The sequence below is a fragment of the Salvelinus fontinalis genome, chromosome 5 (assembly GCF_029448725.1).
Source record: "Salvelinus fontinalis isolate EN_2023a chromosome 5, ASM2944872v1, whole genome shotgun sequence".
Taxonomy (NCBI): Eukaryota; Metazoa; Chordata; class Actinopteri; order Salmoniformes; family Salmonidae; genus Salvelinus; species Salvelinus fontinalis.
This window is the reverse complement of record NC_074669.1, coordinates 48,677,065-48,698,122: the sequence shown is the minus strand read 5'-3', so window position 1 is coordinate 48,698,122 and position 21,058 is coordinate 48,677,065. Positions and strand designations below refer to the sequence as shown.

Sequence of the window (21,058 nt, the reverse complement as noted above, 5' to 3'; positions counted from 1 at the left end):
AGACACCAATAGTAGGCAAAACCGGGGTAATAGTAGGCAAAACCGTTTGGACTCTACAGACGATTTCCGGGATGTCTCATGGTTTGACAAACACGGTTCTAGCTCTGTCACATTTTACCGCAAATGCGAAAGTGTTACATGCAATGCAAAAAAACATATCTCTAGCTTAAACTGACAGATTTTTATGGGTATTTTTGTATTATGCTATTGTATTCACCCTTAGGTTAAATAGCATTCATAGAATGTTCTCTGAACGTTACAGAAGTTTTCTTGTGGTTTTTATGGAAAGTTTTCTTAACGTTCTGGAAAAATTTGAGAACATGACTAAGTAGAACCATTAGGAAACCTGTAGGAAACGCTATGCTGAAGTATCAAAATGTCTTAATGTTCTGTGAATTCTCACCAAGCTCGAAGAAATATATGGTTCTCAGAATGTTATGTGCTAGCTTGGATATGTCTGTAGTTGTGTGGAGCCATAGTGTGAGTGGAATGCAGATCTGAGTTGAAATAGTCTAGCAAACACTTTAGGTGCGTTTGATTTGGCCTACCCGGCGCACTGGGTTTGCACTTTCGGGACCTTTCTATTGATAAAGTTAAATCAAGCGTGCCTAAATTATTTTAAAGAAAACCAATTCATTTCAACCCTGATCTGGTAGAATGAAATAGTGGATTGGCTTTTGTAAATTTCCAGCCTCTGCTTCAGACCTGTAGTTTAGTGGGAGTGTCACCTACGGCCCCATGTTGGTGTAAAGAATGTCCCCCCTCACCACACTTTACACAATAAACACACACACACACACACACACACACACACACACACACACACACACACACACACACACACACACACACACACACACACACACACACACACACACAGGTTATTGATTCAATCATTCAGTTACTTGTGATAAAGTCCTCAACCCAACTAGCCTGTCAGCTCATATTTTAGCTTTGTTTTTTACGCCTGATTGGTTTTGTCCCGATTGGTCTCCTGATTGTGACCTCTGGCGCGTGACCTTTAAAACCTACAGTCGTCCCCAACACTGGCTCTGACACTGGCCCCGGCCCACAGCCAAAGGAGCCAAAGGCAGAGGAGTGGCTGGGCCATTTCTCCAGACAAAAGCTGGGCGGCAGGGGTGGCTGGGAGGACACACCAGCCCAGCCCCTCATGAGTCCAGCCAAGCGGACAGGGAGCAAATTAGGACCAGTGGTTTTTGTCTGCCCTTTCTTTTGGCTCCCTTACAGGGTTGACTGGCATGTCAAGTTTGTCAGGTGCCCTCAAACTGTTTGACCACATCACACGTCCTTTCAGGCTGCCTCAAAGCGTTTCATGTCTTCGTCCCTGATTCGTGTTGTCGCTTTGCGTATGTGCCTTGTTGGGCCACTGAAGCATATGTGTAGAAAAGGTGCAGGCTTGGGGGCCCCGACACAAAGCAACCCCTGCTTTTATTAAGAGACTCACTGCACTGCTACATTCTCCTGCCCTTTAAGACATTCTTCAAGCGACCTTTTCAAGTGAGAAAAATCTCCCAGAGCACAAAACAGTGCAATTGAGACTGAAATAATCTCTCTGTTAATTGAATTCCAGGAGAGGAGTTCCCAGCCTTTTCGAGGCAAGTCCTGCTGGATATTTGGGGCGTACAAACGAAGAACAGGAGGGGCTAAACGTGCAACTCGTGAATGAGGAGAGTGGGATTCTGGGACGGGGACGGAGTGTGGCACAGGTATATTGACTTTTCCTCATATCTTATTATGTTTTGCATATTAAAGAGGCAATACTTTATGTAGAAATAATGCCGCCATTATCTAGTTCCTAAAGTTCTATCATCTTCGCCTAATTTCAGTTTGTGACAAAACAATGTACAGGTAACTACCAAGATAAAGGAAACACCAACATAAAGCGTCTTAATAGGGTGTTGAGCGACCAGAACAGATTCAAAACACTTTGGGATAGATTCTGGAACTCTATTGGAGGGACACAACACCATTCTTCCACAAGAAATTCCATAATTTCGATGTTTTGTTGATGGTGGTGGAAAACGCCGTCTTAGGCACTGCTCCAGAATCTCCCATAATGGTTCAATTGCATTGAGATCTGGGCCCAGATTCACAAAACCTTCTTAAGAAGATATTTCTTCTTAACTGCCATTTTTTCCTTAACTGTAGACTTTTAAAAAAAGTTAAGCAAAGTTGCTATTCCTCAAAAAAGTTATTGGAAATGTTCTTGCGCTATTTTTTATGTTCTCCTTAGATTCTTGAAAATAATGTTTTTAGATTTGGTCTTAATTCCAATATAGCTAAACCCTTTTCTTAAACTCAATGAGTGAAGTGAAAAATACTTCCCTAGTTATTTTGCTCAAAATCTAAAGGTCCAACCTAGATTCAAGCCAATCTCTTAGGTAGTTGAACATGTTATTACTCCAACCTCGTGAAAGTGACAAACTGATACATTTTTGACAAAAACAACTTTATATCGAGGGAGTGCCATTGATTTTGACGACCTGGGCCCAGATTCACGAAACACTTCTTATGCAGAAACTTAAGAATGTTCTTTAGATAAAAATAAGAAGTCCATAACATAGTTCGCTAGTGCAATTCCTCAACAATATCTTAAGATTTAATGATTTTCTTCCGAGCTTCTCAAATATCTTCTTACAGATCTTCTTAAGATGTTTTTTGCTAGGCAACCGTTTTTGCTATCTAGCTAGCAATGGCAATCATGTTAGCATATTTCTTTCTGAGATTATCGTTCTAAAACATGTTCTTGGGTTTAAAGTAATTTTCAGATGGGGTTTGTGAGTGAATTAAACATGTTCAATTGCTTTCATGTGCTTTTTCTCTCACTGCCCTGAGTTTAAGACAAGGGTTTAGCTATCTTGGAATTAACAACATTATACACCTTTATTTTCAAGAATCAAATTTCTTCTTAACTTTGTGCTTAAGGATAAACATAAGAAATAGTGCAAGAAAATGTCCAATAACCTTTTTGAGGAATAGCAACTTTGCTTAACTTTCCTCTTAAGTCTATAGTTAAGGAAAAAAATGCCAGTTTTTCCCTCTTTTTCACAATATAAAAGTGAAATGATCAAACGGTGAAATATGGTCATGTGATGATGGCTGTCTATCTCGAACCTTCCTTTTGGAAGCCTTGAATGCAGAGCAAAGTTTATACTGTGAGATTTCTAAACTTTTTACCTGAGAGATACTCAAAGAATACAGCTGCTGTTTTTTTATTTTTTTTATTATTATTTTTATTTAACCCCCTTTTCTCCCCAATTTTTCATGGTATCCAATCGCTAGTAATTACTATCTTGTCTCATCGCTACAACTCCCGTAGGGACTCGGGAGAAACGAAGGTCGAAAGCCATGCGTCCTCCGAAGCACAACCCAACCAAGCCGCACTGCTTCTTAACATAGCGCGCCTCCAACCCGGAAGCCAGCCACACCAATGTGTCGGAGGAAACACCGTGCACCTGGCCCCCTTGGTTAGCGCGCACTGCGCCCGGCCCGCCGCAGGAGTCGCTGGAGCGCGATGAGACTAGGATATCCCTACCGGCCAAACCCTCCCTAACCCGGACGATGCTAGGCCAATTGTGCGTCGCCCCACGGACCTCCCGGTCGCGGCCGGCTGCGACAGAGCCTGGGCGCGAACCCATAGACTCTGGTGGCGCAGCTAGCGCTGTGCTGCAGTGCCCTAGACGACTGCGCCACCCGGGAGGCCCTACAGCTGCTGTTTTATGAGTAATTTCATGTTTAGGTAGTTATTTAGCACTGGCAAAACTTTGTTCAACACTTTTGTAATCCATAAAATGCGCATTCTCCCTTCTTCCACTCACGCTACAACCAGCACTGCAGCTGCAATGAAGGAGTATAACAAAGTGTTCCGATAAGCTTGCATTGTTACTATTAGCGGCTTGTGTCTTTTTTAATATCAAGGAATATTTCACTTTCTTTGGTCATAGGAATAACAACATGAATTGGTGCATGAGGCAGAAATAATGCAGTGCGACTTGAGTTTGCCATCAGCTGGAAGACCGTGTCCCCTTTTCTCAGAGGAGGGAGGGAGAGTGGATGGACTGTGAGTCGGGTCACTTGGGTGAGAGGCAGCCTCACCGCTACTCACTCCCTCCCCTCAGACTGACCATCAGATGCATGCCATCAGTCCAGCACAAAAAAAGAAGCAAATTCTAAGAAGAACAACATTGGCAGTGCAATTCAAGCATAGCTAATATGTAGTGATAATGTATTGGGCCTATGGCCTACTTCACAAACATAACTGTTTTTAATTGGTTAATGTTGCATAGCTTACATTTTTTTAAAGTCATGCTAAAGAAAAATCTGAGCGAAAGATCTCGGCTTGCATTTTCACTCAGAAAGTAAAAAGACGCAAAACCGGAACAGGAAGCATAGAAATAATGTTCTTCAGACTTGCCTGCAATGACAGATCTGTAACACACATTTCAATATGAATTTGGTCAGTTCACCCACAAAGCTACACTCTGGACTTTTAAAGGAAAGATTCACCCATTTTGAATGTTGTGTCATATTTGTGCAACTCTGAGCGATGTACTATCGATTCCCGGGTTCTTTTCATGTGTATCTGATCGATTCGTCATGAATGATTTTCCCTCATATGATGCATAACATGCCATTCCGGCTGTATTTCTGCCTGCTTGAGCAGCTTTCCTACTTGCAGAGTCAAAATAAGAGCTTATGTTATGTATTATTATTATTATTATTATCAGCAGTAAAGGTAGTAGTAGTAGTAGCTGTACTACAATCTAAGAAAAAAAGGGTCTATCTCGAACCTAAATCGGTTCTTTGGCTGTCCCCGTAGGAGAAGCCTTTAAAGAACCCTTTTTGGTTCCAGGTAGAACCCTGATGGGTTCCATGTCGGACCCTTTCCACAGAGGGTTCTACATGGAACCCAAAAGGGTTCTCCTATGGGGACAGCCGAAGAACCCTTTTGGAACTGTTTTTTTCTAAGCGTTTTGTTGTTGTATTATTATTAATAGTAGTAATAATAAAATGAGTTGTTGTTAATGAATGTGATACTGTAGATGTCATATGCTTTGCCAGATTCATAAGTTGACACTATTGACATCCATAGAATTCCATTGTGAATTTTAAGAGTGTATGGTGTAAATGCCAGATGTGGCACATTTGTCTCTTTCCAATAGCTGTTCCAGATCATCAAGGCCCTGGTGAAGAACCACTACCAGGCAGCAGAGCGAGTCTTTGAGAAGCTGGATGAGAAGAACACCAAACGTCTCAGTCAAGAGACCTTCTACCAGCTTCTAAAGAGGTACATTCTGCCGGTTTCGCAAATGGCACCCTATTCTCTACAAACTGCACTATATTTGACCAAAGTAGTAGACTATGTAAGAAATAGGATGCTATTTGTGACGCATCCCTTGTCTTTCTCATAAATCATGTTAATTATCACAAAAACAATATGATCATTATATCAACGTACAGTATATACTGTATGTGAATATACATGAACATATATTCACACACAGTGGTGTAAAGTACTTAAGTAAAAATACTTTAAAGTACTACTTAAGTTGTTTTTTAGGGTATCTGTACTTTACTTTACTATTTATATTTTTGACAACTTTTACTTTTACTCCACTCCATTCCTAAAGAAATAATGTACTTTTTACTCCTTACATTGTCCCTGACACCCAAAAGTACTAGTTACATTTTGAATTCTTAGCAGGACAGGAAAATTGTCTAATTCACACACTTATGAAGAGACAATCTCTGGTCATCCCTACTGCCTCTGATCTGGCAGACTCACTAAACACTAATGCTTCGTTTGTAAATTATGTCTGAGTGTTGACGGAATTTGAAATGATTTATACTTTTACTTTTGATACTTAAGTATATTTTAGCGATTACATTTACTTTTGATACTTAAGTACATTTAAACCAAATACTTTTAGGCTTTTACTCAAGTAGTATTTTACTGGGTGACTTTTACTTGAGTCATTTTCTTTTAAGTTATCTTTACTTTTACTCAAGTATGACAATTGGGTACTTTTCCCAACACTGTTCACACACAGTTTCAATTCACTGGTAAAGGGATGATGCCCTAAATATGACGGTAAAGACCCATGAATCACAACAAACACAGATCATTCCTAAAATGTGAAATGTTTCTCTGAATCGCTTATATTGTTTTGCTTCACTGTAAAATAAACTAAAATGTAACTGTTTAAATGTCTAAGTTTGCTGGACTAAAACATGTTGAGCTGACATGGAATACTTTACTAACCGAGGCAGTTTGTTCACTTTAAGCTGGATTTAAAAAATGATGTTGTGTGAACTTACTGTAGGTATTGAAGTTTGACTTTGCAACTACAGTAGCTGAGTCAACCGCACAATGTGTTTAGTTTGCAGAACTAATTTAGACCCTCAACTTCGCTGCAACTGAAAATATTGTGTTTTGTTATCTAAAGTAATCATTTGCCATTTGACAGACATGATTTTCATCTTTATTTCCACAGAACTGAGTAATAGTAATAGTAATTCTAAATTTGTTTTAATTAATAATTTTTTACCTTAGCTCTTTTGATGGAAAAAATAACTCAAAATATGAATAATTGATTGGTGTTGTCACGTTCCTGACCTATTTATGTTAGTTTGTTATGTGTGTTAGTTGGTCAGGACGTGAGGTTGGGTGGGCATTCTATGTTTTCTGTTTCTGTGTTGGTTTTGGGTTGCCTGGTATGGCTCTTAATTAGAGGCAGGTGTTTGGCGTTCCTCTAATTAAGAGTCATATTTAGGTAGGCGTTGTCACAGTGTTCGTTGTGGGTGGTTGTCTTCCGTGTCTGTGTAATTGTTTGCACCATACGGGACTGTTACGGTTTGTTCGGTATGTGTAGTCTAATTGTCCTATTAGTGCGTTCTTCTTGTTTTATGTGAGTTCGTCGTCTAGGTCTGTCTACACCGTTTGTTATTTTTGTTAGTTTATTCAAGTTCGTGTCTTTGTTAAATAAATATGTGTTCAAACTTCGCTGCGCCTTGGTTCCCTCAATACTCCTCCTCTTCCGAAGATGAAGAGGAGGAGGAATGCTGTTACAGGTGTTTAGATATAATGATATTATAGTCTATAACAAAAAGGCTTTTAATCTGAACGTTTTCCCCGACAGAATAATACTATTCTTCAGGCAATGTCTTGGGAAATTACTCAAAATGCATTATATGCCCCCAGTTCCTGTGAGTATTTCTCAATGGTGTCACAGAGTTATGGAATGCATACTGCCTCTTTGTCTTACCACCGTGTCAAATCAACTGATTCATCTTTAGTACTTCTCAGATGTCACACAACCCTGTCTCTCCTCGTGACACAAGTGCCCCTTGTTGTGGCGCCACATGATAACCAAAGCCACCCTCGCGATACTCACACAGTCATACGCACTGATCTGAGGGTCGCTTTGGAGACCTTTTGTCCACAAAAACAATGGCCATCAGAAGCAGCACTTTCTCCTGGCAAATGATGCCTTAATTGTGGGAGTTAACAAGTCTGCTCTTTTTTTCCCATGAATAACAAAGCGTTTACTGTGATTTTGTTTTTCTTGAGAGCACAGGCAGACCATTTTCTATGGCGTATTGCACGCTTGTTTTGGTGTTCCCATGTCATGCTCTGTTCTGCATTGGGCTCCATGTCTATCAGAATCCCACTACCAAAGAAAAGTGACAAAGACTGAGAGACTGGGGATACCTTTTCAAAGTTTGGCGAACATTTTGAAAAAATGTATTGTTCATTTATCTGAGTCTTCTTTTGACCCTTTCCCACTTGTTTTCTCCTTTATATCGTTTCCCTCCTTTATCTGTCTATTCATTTTTTGGCTGGAATATCCCAGTGGCTGCCCTAAATAGAGGTAGTGTTGAATAGAACATCTCCATGGATTTGCATAATCTTGGGCATTGGGGTTCTCAGTGCGGGTGAGCACATTGAGGGTCGTGCCAACTGCGAAAAGGTAAATCCTTCATCCCTTGGCAGGGGGGACACTCACCCTACCCTTCCAGAGTCTTAGTACAACAACTTAGTAGTCAGAATCCAGCAGGTCCACAGCTAATATACCACATCTAGCCAGTTAAAACTTTCCTTTCCGAGATATTCCCGCTATCTGTAATATTTTCCACTCAATCCAGTTTTGTTTTTTAAATGTTATATATATATTTTAGGCTTTGTCATTTGAAAACATTTTATATCTCACATATATCCATCTACATGGGTTATATAAAAATCGAATAACAAAAATAGTTAAATTATCAGGGTCAAATCTGTTTCTCTTCAAAGGACTTCTTTACTCATCAATAACATATTCTCAGGGAGCTGAGAGGCAGGCAGTATAACGGTGTAGACGTTTTTTTATATTTTTTTTTTACATTTCTTACAGACCCATTCATGTCTGCTCTCTTACAGTGCTTCCCATTCTTTGGCCTCCGGTCGATGCCAACAAGGCCTAAGATAGCTGCTTGCTCTCTGATGGGAAACTGTTGCTTATGTGCTGGGTTGGCTGCCAAGTTTTGGCATTGTTATTGGTGAAGTGGGGAGTGGGGGGATGGGTGGGTGGGTGGGGGGGGATTGGGCAAGCAAAAAGGGGGCCCTTAAACCCTGTGAGATAGTAGTTATTCATCTATATGTAGTGGGAATTGTCCCCCTCTTCTTTCGCCATCCCTTTCTCCCCCTTTTCTCACTCTCTTGTTCTTTCTCTCCCTCTCGCTCTGTCTCTCTCTTTTCATCTTTTCACCCTGCAGATTTGACATCCACCCCGAAGTGAGCCGGGGGGAGATCCGACATCTTTGGGTCACTTTGATTACCAACCAGGACAGGACGCTGGATTTCTTGCAGCTTGCGCGCCACTTTGGCTACTCTCCCAAGTCCTCGTGCTTTCCCAACGCCAAGCGCAGCCCCCCGAAGAAAGGGGATGAGAATCTCCGGCAGTGCTCCAGAAAGCTCCACTGTGTGTCTGACATACTTGCAGATGGAGTGCGTGCCAAGGTAGGGATAAGGGGGCAGGGGTGGGAAGATAAGAGCGGGGGTAGAGGGGACTTACAAAGCGAACAAGGGTAAGCCCCTATCGCCTTCAACACACACACACACAACACTGTGCTACCCGCGTCTGTCTAATGGGACCTCAATTGTGAGCTTGTTTAAGGTTACAGCATCGTGTGTGTGTGTGTGTGTGTGTGTGTGTGTGTGTGTGTGTGTGTGTGTGTGTGTGTGTGTGTGTGTGTGTGTGTGTGTGTGTGTGTGTGTGTGTGTGTGTGTGTGTGTGTGTGTGTTAGGGGGACTGTTGGCTGTTGGGTGGGTATGAGAACAGGGGGCCATGGAAGTTCACTAGGGGGACTTGCTGCTCACACTCACCCAGCAGAGAGAGTATTGTCCTTCACGTGGGAGAACCAGAGGACCTCCACTGCTGTCTCCCTACCACCATATCCCCACTCATGTGAGCTTGGAGGGGGAGGACACTCAGCTTTGGTGCAACTCTCAGAGAACCTCCCAACTGTCCCTTCCCTTCTACCTTCCCTGTGATCATGATAATAATAATCATCCCACTTTAAACAAAGCACAACTTTTAAGGATTAACGAAGCCTTTATAAGCCCTTTTTTAAAGGATTGTGGAATTCCACTTACATATTTTCCAGATTTGAAATGACAGAGGGGGATACAGATTGAAGGGTTTGAGCTGGGTTTGAACCTCGATCTCTGGTGGAGAGAGTGATATAGCCGACATATGTGTCTTGAGCCAGGAGATTTACAACTAGACCACCGGCTCTTTACACCATAAACCATTTATAAGACCTGCTGTATATAGATGCTTCCAAAATCTTTGGAAGCAAATATCATTTTGTATAGTCTCAGTTGGTACTAGATAGAACGTGGCCACCGCCCCAGTCTGTGGGGAAAACAACCTGTGGTTACCTATGTTACCCCATTGGCTCAGGAAAAAAATATATTGTTGTCTGCTTGTTTTACTCAATTACAAAACTACATTTAAGTAAAATACAGCATGTCTAAAGATTACTTTCCAACATTGCCTGCTCCCAGGCTTTATCACTACTTAGAAAAACATAATGCCCCTTTTAATTTTTACTTGAGTCATTTTCTATTTAGGTATCTTTACTTTTACTCAAGTATGACATTTGGGTACTTTTTCCACCACTGCAAAGACGACTTGGCTCTGTTATGGAGAACACTCTCCATTGAGCTAGTAATTCCTTTCTTTACTTTCTGAATCTTAGGGAAAAGGCAGAGAGCTATCTGGTACTCTCGAGTCCACAAAGCTTTTGACTTTTCCTCGTCCCATTTTTTACTGTGATTAGCCACTGCCTGCGCTGCCTCCCCATCTTATGGGAGCGAGCAGGTGAGGAGCTTTCTTCGCTCTTGACAACCCTCCTCCATGGAGCAGGGCCAAGACATACAGTACCAGTTACGTAGCTGTCCTACTGCCCAGGATTGTATACAGTATATACAGTACCAGTCAAAAGTTTGGACACACCTACTCATTCAAGGGATTTTCTTTATTTTTCCTATTTTCTACATTGTAGAATAATAGTGAAGACATCAAAACTATGAAATAACACATATGGAATCATGTAGTAACCAAAGAAGTGTTAAACAAATCCAAATATGTTTTATATTTGAGATTCTTCAAATCCGCCACCCTTTGCCTTGATGATAGCTTAATACAGTCTTGGCATTCTCTCAACTCGCTTCACCTGGAATGCTTTCCCAACAGTCTTGAAGGAGTTCCCACATATGCTGAGCACTTTTTGATTGCTTTTCCTTTACTCTGCATTCCAACTCATCCCAAACCATCTCAATTGGACATTTCTAAGTAACCCCAAACTTTTGAACGGTAGTGTACAATATATATTGCCTGACATCTTAGGTCATGGCGCTAGATGCTGTGTCCTGAGAAAGCCCACTTTCAGCATCTATCCAGACTGACTTGCTGCAGCCTGGTATAAGCGATGGCCCTCTGAGAGCCCTGGGAGACCACATCCCAAAAGACCGTGCCCATGCCGTTTGGGGTGGAAGAGCTGACACACCCAGAAGAAAATGGGTGATGCTGTATGCATTCTCTCTTCCACCCCATTCTTTAGAAACTGAATCCACTAAACTGGATTATTTACTAAGTGACAGAAGCCAATCCATTTATCTAAAAAATTGCATTTCAAATGACTGACTTGCGTCATTAACTGCTCTCAACATGTGCAAGAGGTGGCTCAGGGATTAGCCACTACATACATAGAATTTCCCCATCAGCTGGTGTGCGGTTAAAATGGGGGACAGACTAATTGAGCCTTTCCTCTGATTTAAATTCACACCAGACTTGGCTGAGTTTAGACATGCAGCCCAATTCTAGTCTTTTTTCACAAATTGGTCTTTAGACTAATCAGATCTGAAAAAGATCTGATGTGATTGGTCAAAAGACCAATTAGTGGAAAAAATATCCGAATTGGCTGCATAATACATGACCATTGACCCTTGACCCAACAGTTTACAAAACAAGTTCAAACATCCCTAGACATACAACATATACCCAACACATTAAATGACATAGCAAGGTAAGCCAAAACGGTTCCTACAAGGTAGGCTATAAGATATATGAGGTATATACAGTAGAGTGTAGTACTGGTATAAATAGATGACAGCTTTGCAGTTTATGGTGATCATATCGAAAACAAAAGTTTATTTGAATTGTCACTTCAGCAAACTGTCCTGATTAAAAGACAGCAAAGGTATGTATAAGGAACTACTATGACATACAATATATATACAAAAGTATGTGGACACATTTTTAAATTAGTGGTTTCGGGTATTTCAGCCACATCCGTTGCTGACACGTGTATAAAATTGAGCACACAGCCATGCAATCTCCATAGACAAACGTTGGCAGTAGAATGTCCTTACTGAATGCCACCTTTGCAACGAGGCAGGCATTACATTTCTGCCCTGCTAGAGCTGCCCCAGTCAACTGTAAGTGCTGTTATTGTGAAGTGTAAACATCTAGGAGCAACAGTTCAGCCGCGAAATTGCATGTGTGCAGCTGGCTGAGCAGCTGCACACATGCCTAAGATCACAATTCGCAATGCCAAGCGTCGACTGGAGTGGTGTAAAGTGCGCCGCCATTGGACTCTGGAGCAGTGGAAACGCGTTCTCTGGAGTGATGAATCACGCTTCACCCTCTGGCATCTGGCTTCACCATCGGATGAATTTGGGTTTGGCGTATGCCAGGAGAAAGCTACTTGCCACAATGCATAGTTGCAAACTATAACGTCTGGTGGACGATGAATAATGGTCTGGGGCTGTTTTTCATGGGTCGGGCTAGGCCTCATACTTCTAGTGAAGGGAAATCTTAACGCCACAGTATACAATGACATTCTAGACGATTCTGTGCTTCCAACTTTGGGGCAATAGTTTGGGGAAGGTCCTTTCCTGTTTCAGCATGACAATGCCCCTGTGCACAAAGCGAGGTCCATAAAGAAATGGTTTGTCAAGATTGATGTGGAAGAACTTGACTGGCCTGCACAGAGCCCTGACCTCAACATCAGTGCCCGACCTCACCAATGCACTTGTGGCTGAATGGAAGTAAGTCCCCTCAGCAATGTCCCAACTTCTAGTGGAATGCCTTCCCAGAAGAATGGAGGTTGTTGTAGCAGCAAAGGGGGGACCAACTCCATATTAATGCCCATGATTTTGGAATGAGATGTTCGACGAGCAGGTATCAGCATGCTATTGGTCATTTATTGTATCATTAATGATAAATAAAACAAACAAGTTTAAAAAGATTTCATCAAGTCATTTCAACACCAACTAAAATGTATTTTATATCTTGTCATTCTGATATATTCAAATCATAAAGCCAATATTTTCATTTCACAGGCTAGAGTATACTGTGCACATACAGTTGAAGTCGGAAGTTTACATACACTTAGGTCGGAGTCATTAAAACTTGTTTTTTCAACCACTCCACAAATTTCTTGTTAACAAACTATAGTTTTGGCAAGTCGGTTAGGACATCTACTTTGTGCATGACACAGGTAATATTTCCAACAATTGTTTACAGACAGATTATTTCCCTTATAATTCACTGTATCACAATTCCAATGGGTCAGAAGTTTACATACACTAAGTTGACTGTGCCTTTAAACAGCTTGGAAAATTTCAGAAAATTATGTCATGGTTTTAGAAGCTTCTGATAGGCTAATTGACATAATTAGAGTCAATGGGAGGTGTACCTGTGCATGTATTTCAAGGCCTCCCTTCAAACTCATGGGAAAATCAAAAGAAATCAGCCAAGACCTCAGGAAAAAAATTGTAGACCTCCACAAGTCTGGTTGATCCTTGGGAGCAATTTCCAAACGCCTGACGGTACCACGTTCATCTGTACAAACAATAGTATGCAAGTATAAACACCATGGGACCACGCAGCTGTCATACCGCTCACGAAGGAGACGTGTTCTGTCTCCTAGAGATGAACATACTTTGGTACGAAAAGTGCAAATCAATCCCAGAACAACAGCAAAGGACCTTGTGAAGATGTTGGAGGAAACCGGTACAAAAGTATCTATATCCACAGTAAAACGAGTACTATATCGACATAACCTGAAAGGCCACTCAGCAAGGAAGAAGCCACTGCTCCAAAACCTCCATTAAAAAAAGCCAGACTACGGTTTGCAAGTGCACATGGGGACAAAGATCGTACTTTTTTGAGAAATGTCCTCTGGTCTGATGAAACAAAAATAGAACTGTCTTGCCAAAATGACCATCGTTATGTTTGGACCATCGTTTTTAGTCAGGAAGTTAAAGCTTGGTCGCAAATGGGTCTTCCAAATGGACAATGACCCCAAGCATACTTCCAAAGTTGTGGCAAAATGGCTTAAGGACAACAAAGTCAAGGTATTAGAGTGGCCATCACAAAGCCCTGATCTCAATCCCATAGAAAATTTGTGGGCCGAACTTAAAAAGTGTCTGCGAGCAAGGAGGCCTACAAACCTGACTCAGTTACACCAGGTCTGTCAGGAAGAATGGGCCAAAAGTCACTCAACTTATGTGGGAAGCTTGTGGAAGGTTACTCAAAACGTTTGACCCAAGTTAAACAATTTAAAGGCAATGCTACCAAATAATAATTGAGTGTATGTACACTTCTGACCCACTGGGAATGTGATGAAAGAAATAAAAGCTGAGATAAATCATTCTCTCTACTATTATTCTGAAATTTCCCATTCTCAAAATAAAGTTGTGATCCTAACTGACCTAAGACAGGACATTTTTTGCTAGGATTAAATGTCAGGAATTGTGAAAAACTGAGTTTAAATGTATTTGGCTAAGGTGTACTGTATGTAAACGTCCGACTTCAACTGTATAATCTTGGCATTTCAAATCACATTACCAGCTTCAATTAAGCCATTTCATACCAATTCGAATTTCTTGAGGAAAGTGCATGGATGGGTGTAGCTCTTATCAGAGATCAACTACAACGGGGTATGATTGCATTTCAGAAATGCAAGTGCAGTGACCCTTCTATGACCTAAACGAGCGCAGTGGGGTCTCATGATGAACCACCCTCTACTAAAATTTCTCTCGACCGGTACTGAGGAGACAGGGATTGATAAGACCTTCATTGCCCATGTGTATAGATTTGGGAATTTTTCTTTGCTTTTAGCCCAGAAGATGAGTGCAGCATCTGTGTCAATGTCTTGGATGACATCAAAGTATTTGCTTATCTGAGTAGAGATGTTTGCATCCTGGGCTGAGTAGCACTGGTTCCTGTGAGTTTGATAACGAGTTAGGAGCCAAGGAAATTTGATTGGGGGAGAATCCTTGGATCGATCGGTGCCAGCTACTAAATCCAGTGACGTTTCCCCATCCACCATGGTCTCGGCTTCAGTGATCAAGGTGTCTGGAAAAAATAAAGGAACAAAACAAACATCATTGATTAGGCTATCACAGATCTTTCCCTAATCTCACTTCGCTTGTAAGATTTTATGCACATTGATAGCTTGCTAGCAAACATCCTCGCCTATTGATTTATTATAGTAGCAGGCTAACAGGATGCAGCAGCAATCTAAATGATCAGACCGAAACATGCTGTGAGAAGTGATCGGGTAAATTTTGAAGTGAGTGAACTGAGACAGCTTGCATGAAATATGAAGCGAGTGAACGGTGACAGCTTTGCTTTATCCAATCAGAGCAGCAGGACCAACGTACAGCCCACCTGGGTACCAACGCCCAGCATCGCATTTGTCTTGGCCCCTTAAATTAGGTGGGAAAACAGGTAAACAGGCTCTCAATACTTTGCTGTTTGTGATTTTAAAACTCTGACAACTGGGCAATTAGGAAAAGTCAGGGAAGGAGGAGGACTTTGCTTTAAAAAAGGCAGATTTGTTTTAATTACAAAATCAAACCGCAGGGCCTATGGCGGTTCTAGTGTAAGGTCCTTTAATGGCCCAGAAAGTGATCAAGTTTAAGCAGAACTGTTGTGTCGTCTCTAAGTGGAACACGTCGCTTACGTCCAATCTCTAAGCCTTTAGTTCCTCCTGAGACGTGTCTATTGTGCTTAAGATCCTTTCACAGCAGCTACTAGCCGCTGAAAAATGTGGAGATGTAATATTCCTCCATCTTTAGCTTTTCTACTGCCCTTGGCGTCCCTAAGCGTATGTGTGGACTGTGCTTGCCGCTGTTCACATCTGCAGTCTGCCCAGGGTTAATCTACCTAACCCCATCTTTGGCCCAGGTCAACTTTTTCTAATTGTCGCCATTATTTCCCTCCCTCTACACTGGCCTAGGTGGAGCTGTCATTGGATGAGTTGCGGGAGGAGTTTGAGGAGTTGGATCCTTATAGGACGGGGTTTGTGAGCCAGAAGGAGTTCCAGGAAGTGCTGAAAGGTCTGTGTGCGCACCTCGATGACTACGAGTGGGAGATGCTGGCTCGAAAGTTTGACATCAACAGGGATGGAAGGTGGGTGAATTGCCAGGAATTCTGACTAGTTGACATACAGGATGGCCTATCCCTGTTTAAGTTTTTTACGCAAACCTAACATTTTTGCACAAACCTAAAATTGCTTCTAGAATCAGAGGGTGGATCTGGAACCATCAGACTGATGTTCCATCTGATTGTGCCTCAGCTACATTCCTCAAGTGGCTATGGCCAATGGTTTTGATCCTTATAACGTGAATAAGCAGCAACACTCCATCCTCAGGGTTTCCTTCGTTGAGTTCCTGAGGCCCTTTGGGAGACGGAAACAGCCGTGGAGGCATGGATCCAACATGGCCGGCATACTGCAGTTCCATAACGAAACAGAGGATCTGTCTGCAGAGAAAGGCTCTTCCTTGTGTGAACAAGTACCACTGAGCTCAAGACTAAGGATGAAGGTACACTGACTAACTTTTAACCAGTGTTCTACCATAGATTTAGGATATTTCAATCCACTTCCATATCCTCATAGACTACAAGGTCTAGTTAAACCCCATTCTGCATGATGAAAACCTTACACTGATTCAATTTCATAATGAGCTTTATCGAATAATTGCTGCTAAAAGAAAATTATAACACTCCTTTGGAAAAAGTTAGTTATGCGAGATTTCTTGAATGAGAACCATTATTAGTATTGGTTCTTTTTTCTGAACAATTGTTTTTATTGAGTCACATAAGCAGAACGATTAATAAGAATTACACTACAGTTTGTTGTTGTTTTGAGTTGAAAACCTCCCCATGACACCCTCCACCCAGCTTCAGCGGCAGGGCAAGATTCTGCGTCGGGCCTTCCGCAGGCTGGACAGCTCCGCCAGCGGCTACCTCTCCCCAGGCGAGTTCCGAGCGGCTCTGCTGCTGTGTGACGTACCCTTGGACCCGGAGGAGTACTACCATGTCTTGGCCGGGCTGGACCGAGACCTGGCAGGCCGGGTGGCCTATCGCCGGCTGATCCAGAACATACGCAAGAAAATAACCTCTGGGACTAGAGTAAAGTAAAGAGTCATCATCATCCCTCGCCCAGCAAGCAAAGTTTGGCATGGGACGTCATAATGATGTCATTTCCGGGTTGAAATTGTTTTTTCTGGTTGATGTGACGTCAGATTATACTACCAATTTAAGACGTATTTTCCTGGTCACTAAAAAGATGTCTAAATAACGTCCTTTTACAATCGCCTTACAACCTGACCGTGATGTTACAAAATATGCCAGTTTGTCATTGCAACCAGATTTGCCTGCTGGGCAAATCAGCAGGGGCAATTTGCTTTGCATTAGGTTGTCAAAATGACATACAAACAACATTTAGACATCAAATGTATTGGTCACATACACATGTTTAGCAGATGTTATTGCGGGTGTAGCGAAATGCTGTACATGACTGTATTTATTTAAGTGTCACTCCACAATAATACAACCCAGCTAGCACATAATATTTTGAGAACTACGTTTCTTAGAGCTTGGTGAAAGTGTGGTTGTCCTATGGTTATTTTGCATACAACCTTCCCACAACATTCTGGGAATGGTGCAGGATACCCAGCTAGCACATAACATTCTGAGAATTATGTTATGAATTAAAAACAATGTTCTTCTGTGAGAATTTCAGTACTTCAGCATAACGTTTTCTATAGGTTTCCTCATTGTTCTATTTAAAGTAATGTTCTCAGAACATTCAGAGAATGTTAAGAAACAATGTTGTTGCTAGGACTTTCTGGCAGTGGTCTGAGTGGAAGGGGAAAACTGAAAACTAGCTGTTATTGACAGAGAGGTTTGGAACTCTCGTTCTTATTAGTCCATTAACTAATTTACCGCCTAGTGATGTCACTAGGCACTCCAGAAATTCATCACACAAAAACAGGCTGAAATTTCAAGCAATCTTTTCAAACACCTCTAAAACTAAAAGGGCATTATCATAATTTTCATGATTTCAAAATATTATTACAATGTCATAGTGTGGAAATATATACAGTGCCTTCTGAAAGTATTTACACCCCTTGACTTTTTCCACATTTTGTTGTGTTACAGTCTGAATAAAAAATTGAATACATTTAGATTTTGTTTCACTAGTCTACACACAATACCCCATAATGTCAAAGTGGGATTTTGTTTGTAGATTTTTTAAATTTTTATAAAACATTTAAAGCTGAAATGTCATGAGGCAATCAATAAGTATTCAACCCCTTTGTTATGGCAAGCCTAAATAAGTTTAGGAGTAAAAATGTGCTTAACAAATCGCAAAATACGTTGCATGGACTCATTCTGTGTTCAATAATAGTGGTTAACATGATTTTTTAATAACTACCCCATCGTTGTACCCTACACATACAATTATCTGTAAATGTCCCTCAATCGAGTAGTATATTTCAAGCACAGATTCAACCGCAAAGACCAGGGATATTTTTCAACACCTCGCAAAGGACACCGATTGGTAGTGCAAAAATAAAAAAGCAGATGCTAAATATCCCTTTGGCTCTGACAGGAGAAAATTGAGGATGGATCAACAACATTGTAGTTACTCCAAAATGCTAACCTAAATGACAGAGTGAAAAGAAGGAAGCCTGTACAGAAAAAAATATTCCAAAACAAGCATTCTGTTTGCAATAAGGCACTAAAGTAAAACTGCAAAACGTGGCAAAGAAATACATTTTTTGTCCTGAATAGAAAGCGGTATGTTTGGAGCAAATCCGAAACAACACATCACTAAGTACCACTCTTCATATTTTCAAGCATAGTGGTGGCTGCATCATGTTATGGGTATGCTTGTCATCGGCAAGGAATATTACTTTTTTTTGGGATAAAAATAAATGGAATTAAGCTAAGCACAGGCAAAATCCTAGAGGAAAACCTGGTTCAGTCTGCTTTCCAACAGACACTGGCAGACAAATTCATCTTTCAGCAGGACAATAACCTAAAACACAAGGCCAAATATACATTTGAATTGCTTACCAAGACGACATTGAAGAGTGTTGAGTGGCCTAGTTACAGTTTTGACTTTAATCGGCTTGAAAATCTATGGCAAGACTTGGAAATGGCTGTCTAGCAATCATCAACAACCAACTTGACAGAGCTTGAATCATTTTTGTGCAAATGAGCAAATATTGTACAATCCATGTGTGCAAAGCACTTAGAGACTTACCTAGAAAGCCACACAGCTGTAATCACTACCAAATGTGATTCTAACATGTATTGACTTAGGGGTGTGAATAATTATGTAAATTAGATATTTCTGTATTACATTTTCAATACATTTCCAAACATTTCTAAAACATGTTTTTAGACATGTAAGTTGCTCATCTTTATCAATGGATGCTATTCAGTTGTTGCCATGCACCTGCGGCAAGGATAGCTCAGATGTGCAAATGCCTTTTTACATTTTAAAGATGAATAAAAATAAAAACACTGATGTACCTTGATTAGATAAGTATTCACCCCCCCCCCCCCCCCCCCCTGAGTAAATACATGTTAGAAACACGTTTGGCAGTGATTAGAGGTGTGAGTCTTCATGGATAAGTCTCTAACAGCTTTGTACACCTGGATTGTCCATTATTAAAATAAAAATATTCAAGCTCTGGCAAGGAGTTGGGGATCATGGCTAGACATTCATTTTAAAGTCTTGACATATATTTTCAAGCAGATTTAAGTTAAAACTGTAACTTGGCCGCTCAGGAACATTCATTGTCTTCTTGGTAAGCAGCTATAGTGTAGATTTCACCTTGTGTTGTAGGTTATTGTCCTGCTGAAATGTGAATCCCTCTCCCAGTGTCTGGTGTAAAGCAGACTGAAAAAGGTTTCCTCTAGAATTTTGCCTGTGCTTAGCTCTATCCCATTTATTTTTATCCTGAAAAACTCCCCAGACTTTGCAGTTGTCAAGCATAACCATATCATGATGCAGCCACCACCATGCTTGAAAATAAGGAGGCAGTTCCTCAGTGATGTGTTGTGTTGGATTTTCCCAAACATAAGGCTTTGCATTTAGGCCAAAACGTGTATTTCTTAGCCATTTTTTTTGCAGTATTTTGCAGTATTGAACATGCAGGATGCATGTTTTGGAATATTTTTATTCTGTATATTTGTATTATTTTTTTCACTCTGTCATTGAGGTCATTATTGTGGAGTCACTACAATGTTGTTGATCTGTCCACAGTTTTCTCCCGTCACAGCCATTGAACTCTGTAGCTGTTTTAAAATCAACTCAGGGATGTCACCATGAGGGCAACGTTTCCTTCCTGTCCTGCAGCTCAGTTCAGAAGGACAAATGTATCTCATGTGTCTGTGTGGTTTAATACATCCTCCACAGCATAACTATTATCTTGACCATTCTTAAAGAGATATTCAACGTCTGATTTGTTATTTTTACCCATCTACCAATCACTGCCCTTCTTTATGAGGCTTTCCCCTGGTCTTTGTAGTTGAATCTGTGCTTCAAGTTCAATATTTGACTGAGGGACCTTACAGATAGATGTGGTATGTATGGGTGACAGAGGAAGCGGTAGTCCTTCAAAAATTATTTCAACCTCAATTAGTTCACACAGAGTGTGTAGATCAATGACCCCCCAAAAAAATCACAATTCAATCTATATCAATCCCACTTTGTAACGCAACAAAATGTGAAAAAAGACTTACAATACCCATTGTATCTGTTTCACTGTTTAGAAATGAAAGCACTATGTATCTACTCCCCCCAGTCAGAAGTATTTGGACAAATTCACTTAAAGTCTATTAAAGTAGTCAAAAACATAGTATTTGGTCCCATATTCATAATTTGTTCATGATTATCCAGAAGTGTTCAGAAACATCTTATATTCTTATTTACAATAAAAGTGACGCCAAAATGATACAATACATTATTCACCATTCAGTTCCTATTGGGCAAAACATTATCCAAAACACAATTAAAACAAACTTCAAATGCATCCAACAAGTTTGTAGAGTCAAACGGTTGATGTAGTCATTGCGTGCTAGGAATATGGGACCAAATACTTAACTTTTGACTGCTTTAATACACTATTAGTGAATTTTTCCAAATAAAAATAATTCTTTAAATGAGGGCATACATAGTG

The 21,058-nt window shown here is 40.8% G+C and overlaps 1 protein-coding gene across 1 annotated transcript in view; it reads left to right on the top strand.

The window, feature by feature from the left end:
• Positions 1-19,437, top strand: part of si:ch211-197n1.2 (EF-hand calcium-binding domain-containing protein 6) — an 80,990-nt gene extending 61,553 nt beyond the window's left edge. The window contains exons 13-18 of the mRNA XM_055923743.1: positions 1,592-1,727; positions 5,184-5,308; positions 8,776-9,019; positions 15,817-15,989; positions 16,231-16,402; positions 16,761-19,437. Coding sequence (XP_055779718.1) covers positions 1,592-1,727; positions 5,184-5,308; positions 8,776-9,019; positions 15,817-15,989; positions 16,231-16,402; positions 16,761-17,000 — 1,090 coding nt within the window. The 3' untranslated portion in view covers positions 17,001-19,437. The remainder of the gene's footprint in view (positions 1-1,591; positions 1,728-5,183; positions 5,309-8,775; positions 9,020-15,816; positions 15,990-16,230; positions 16,403-16,760) is intronic.
• The last annotated feature ends 1,621 nt before the right edge of the window (positions 19,438-21,058 follow it).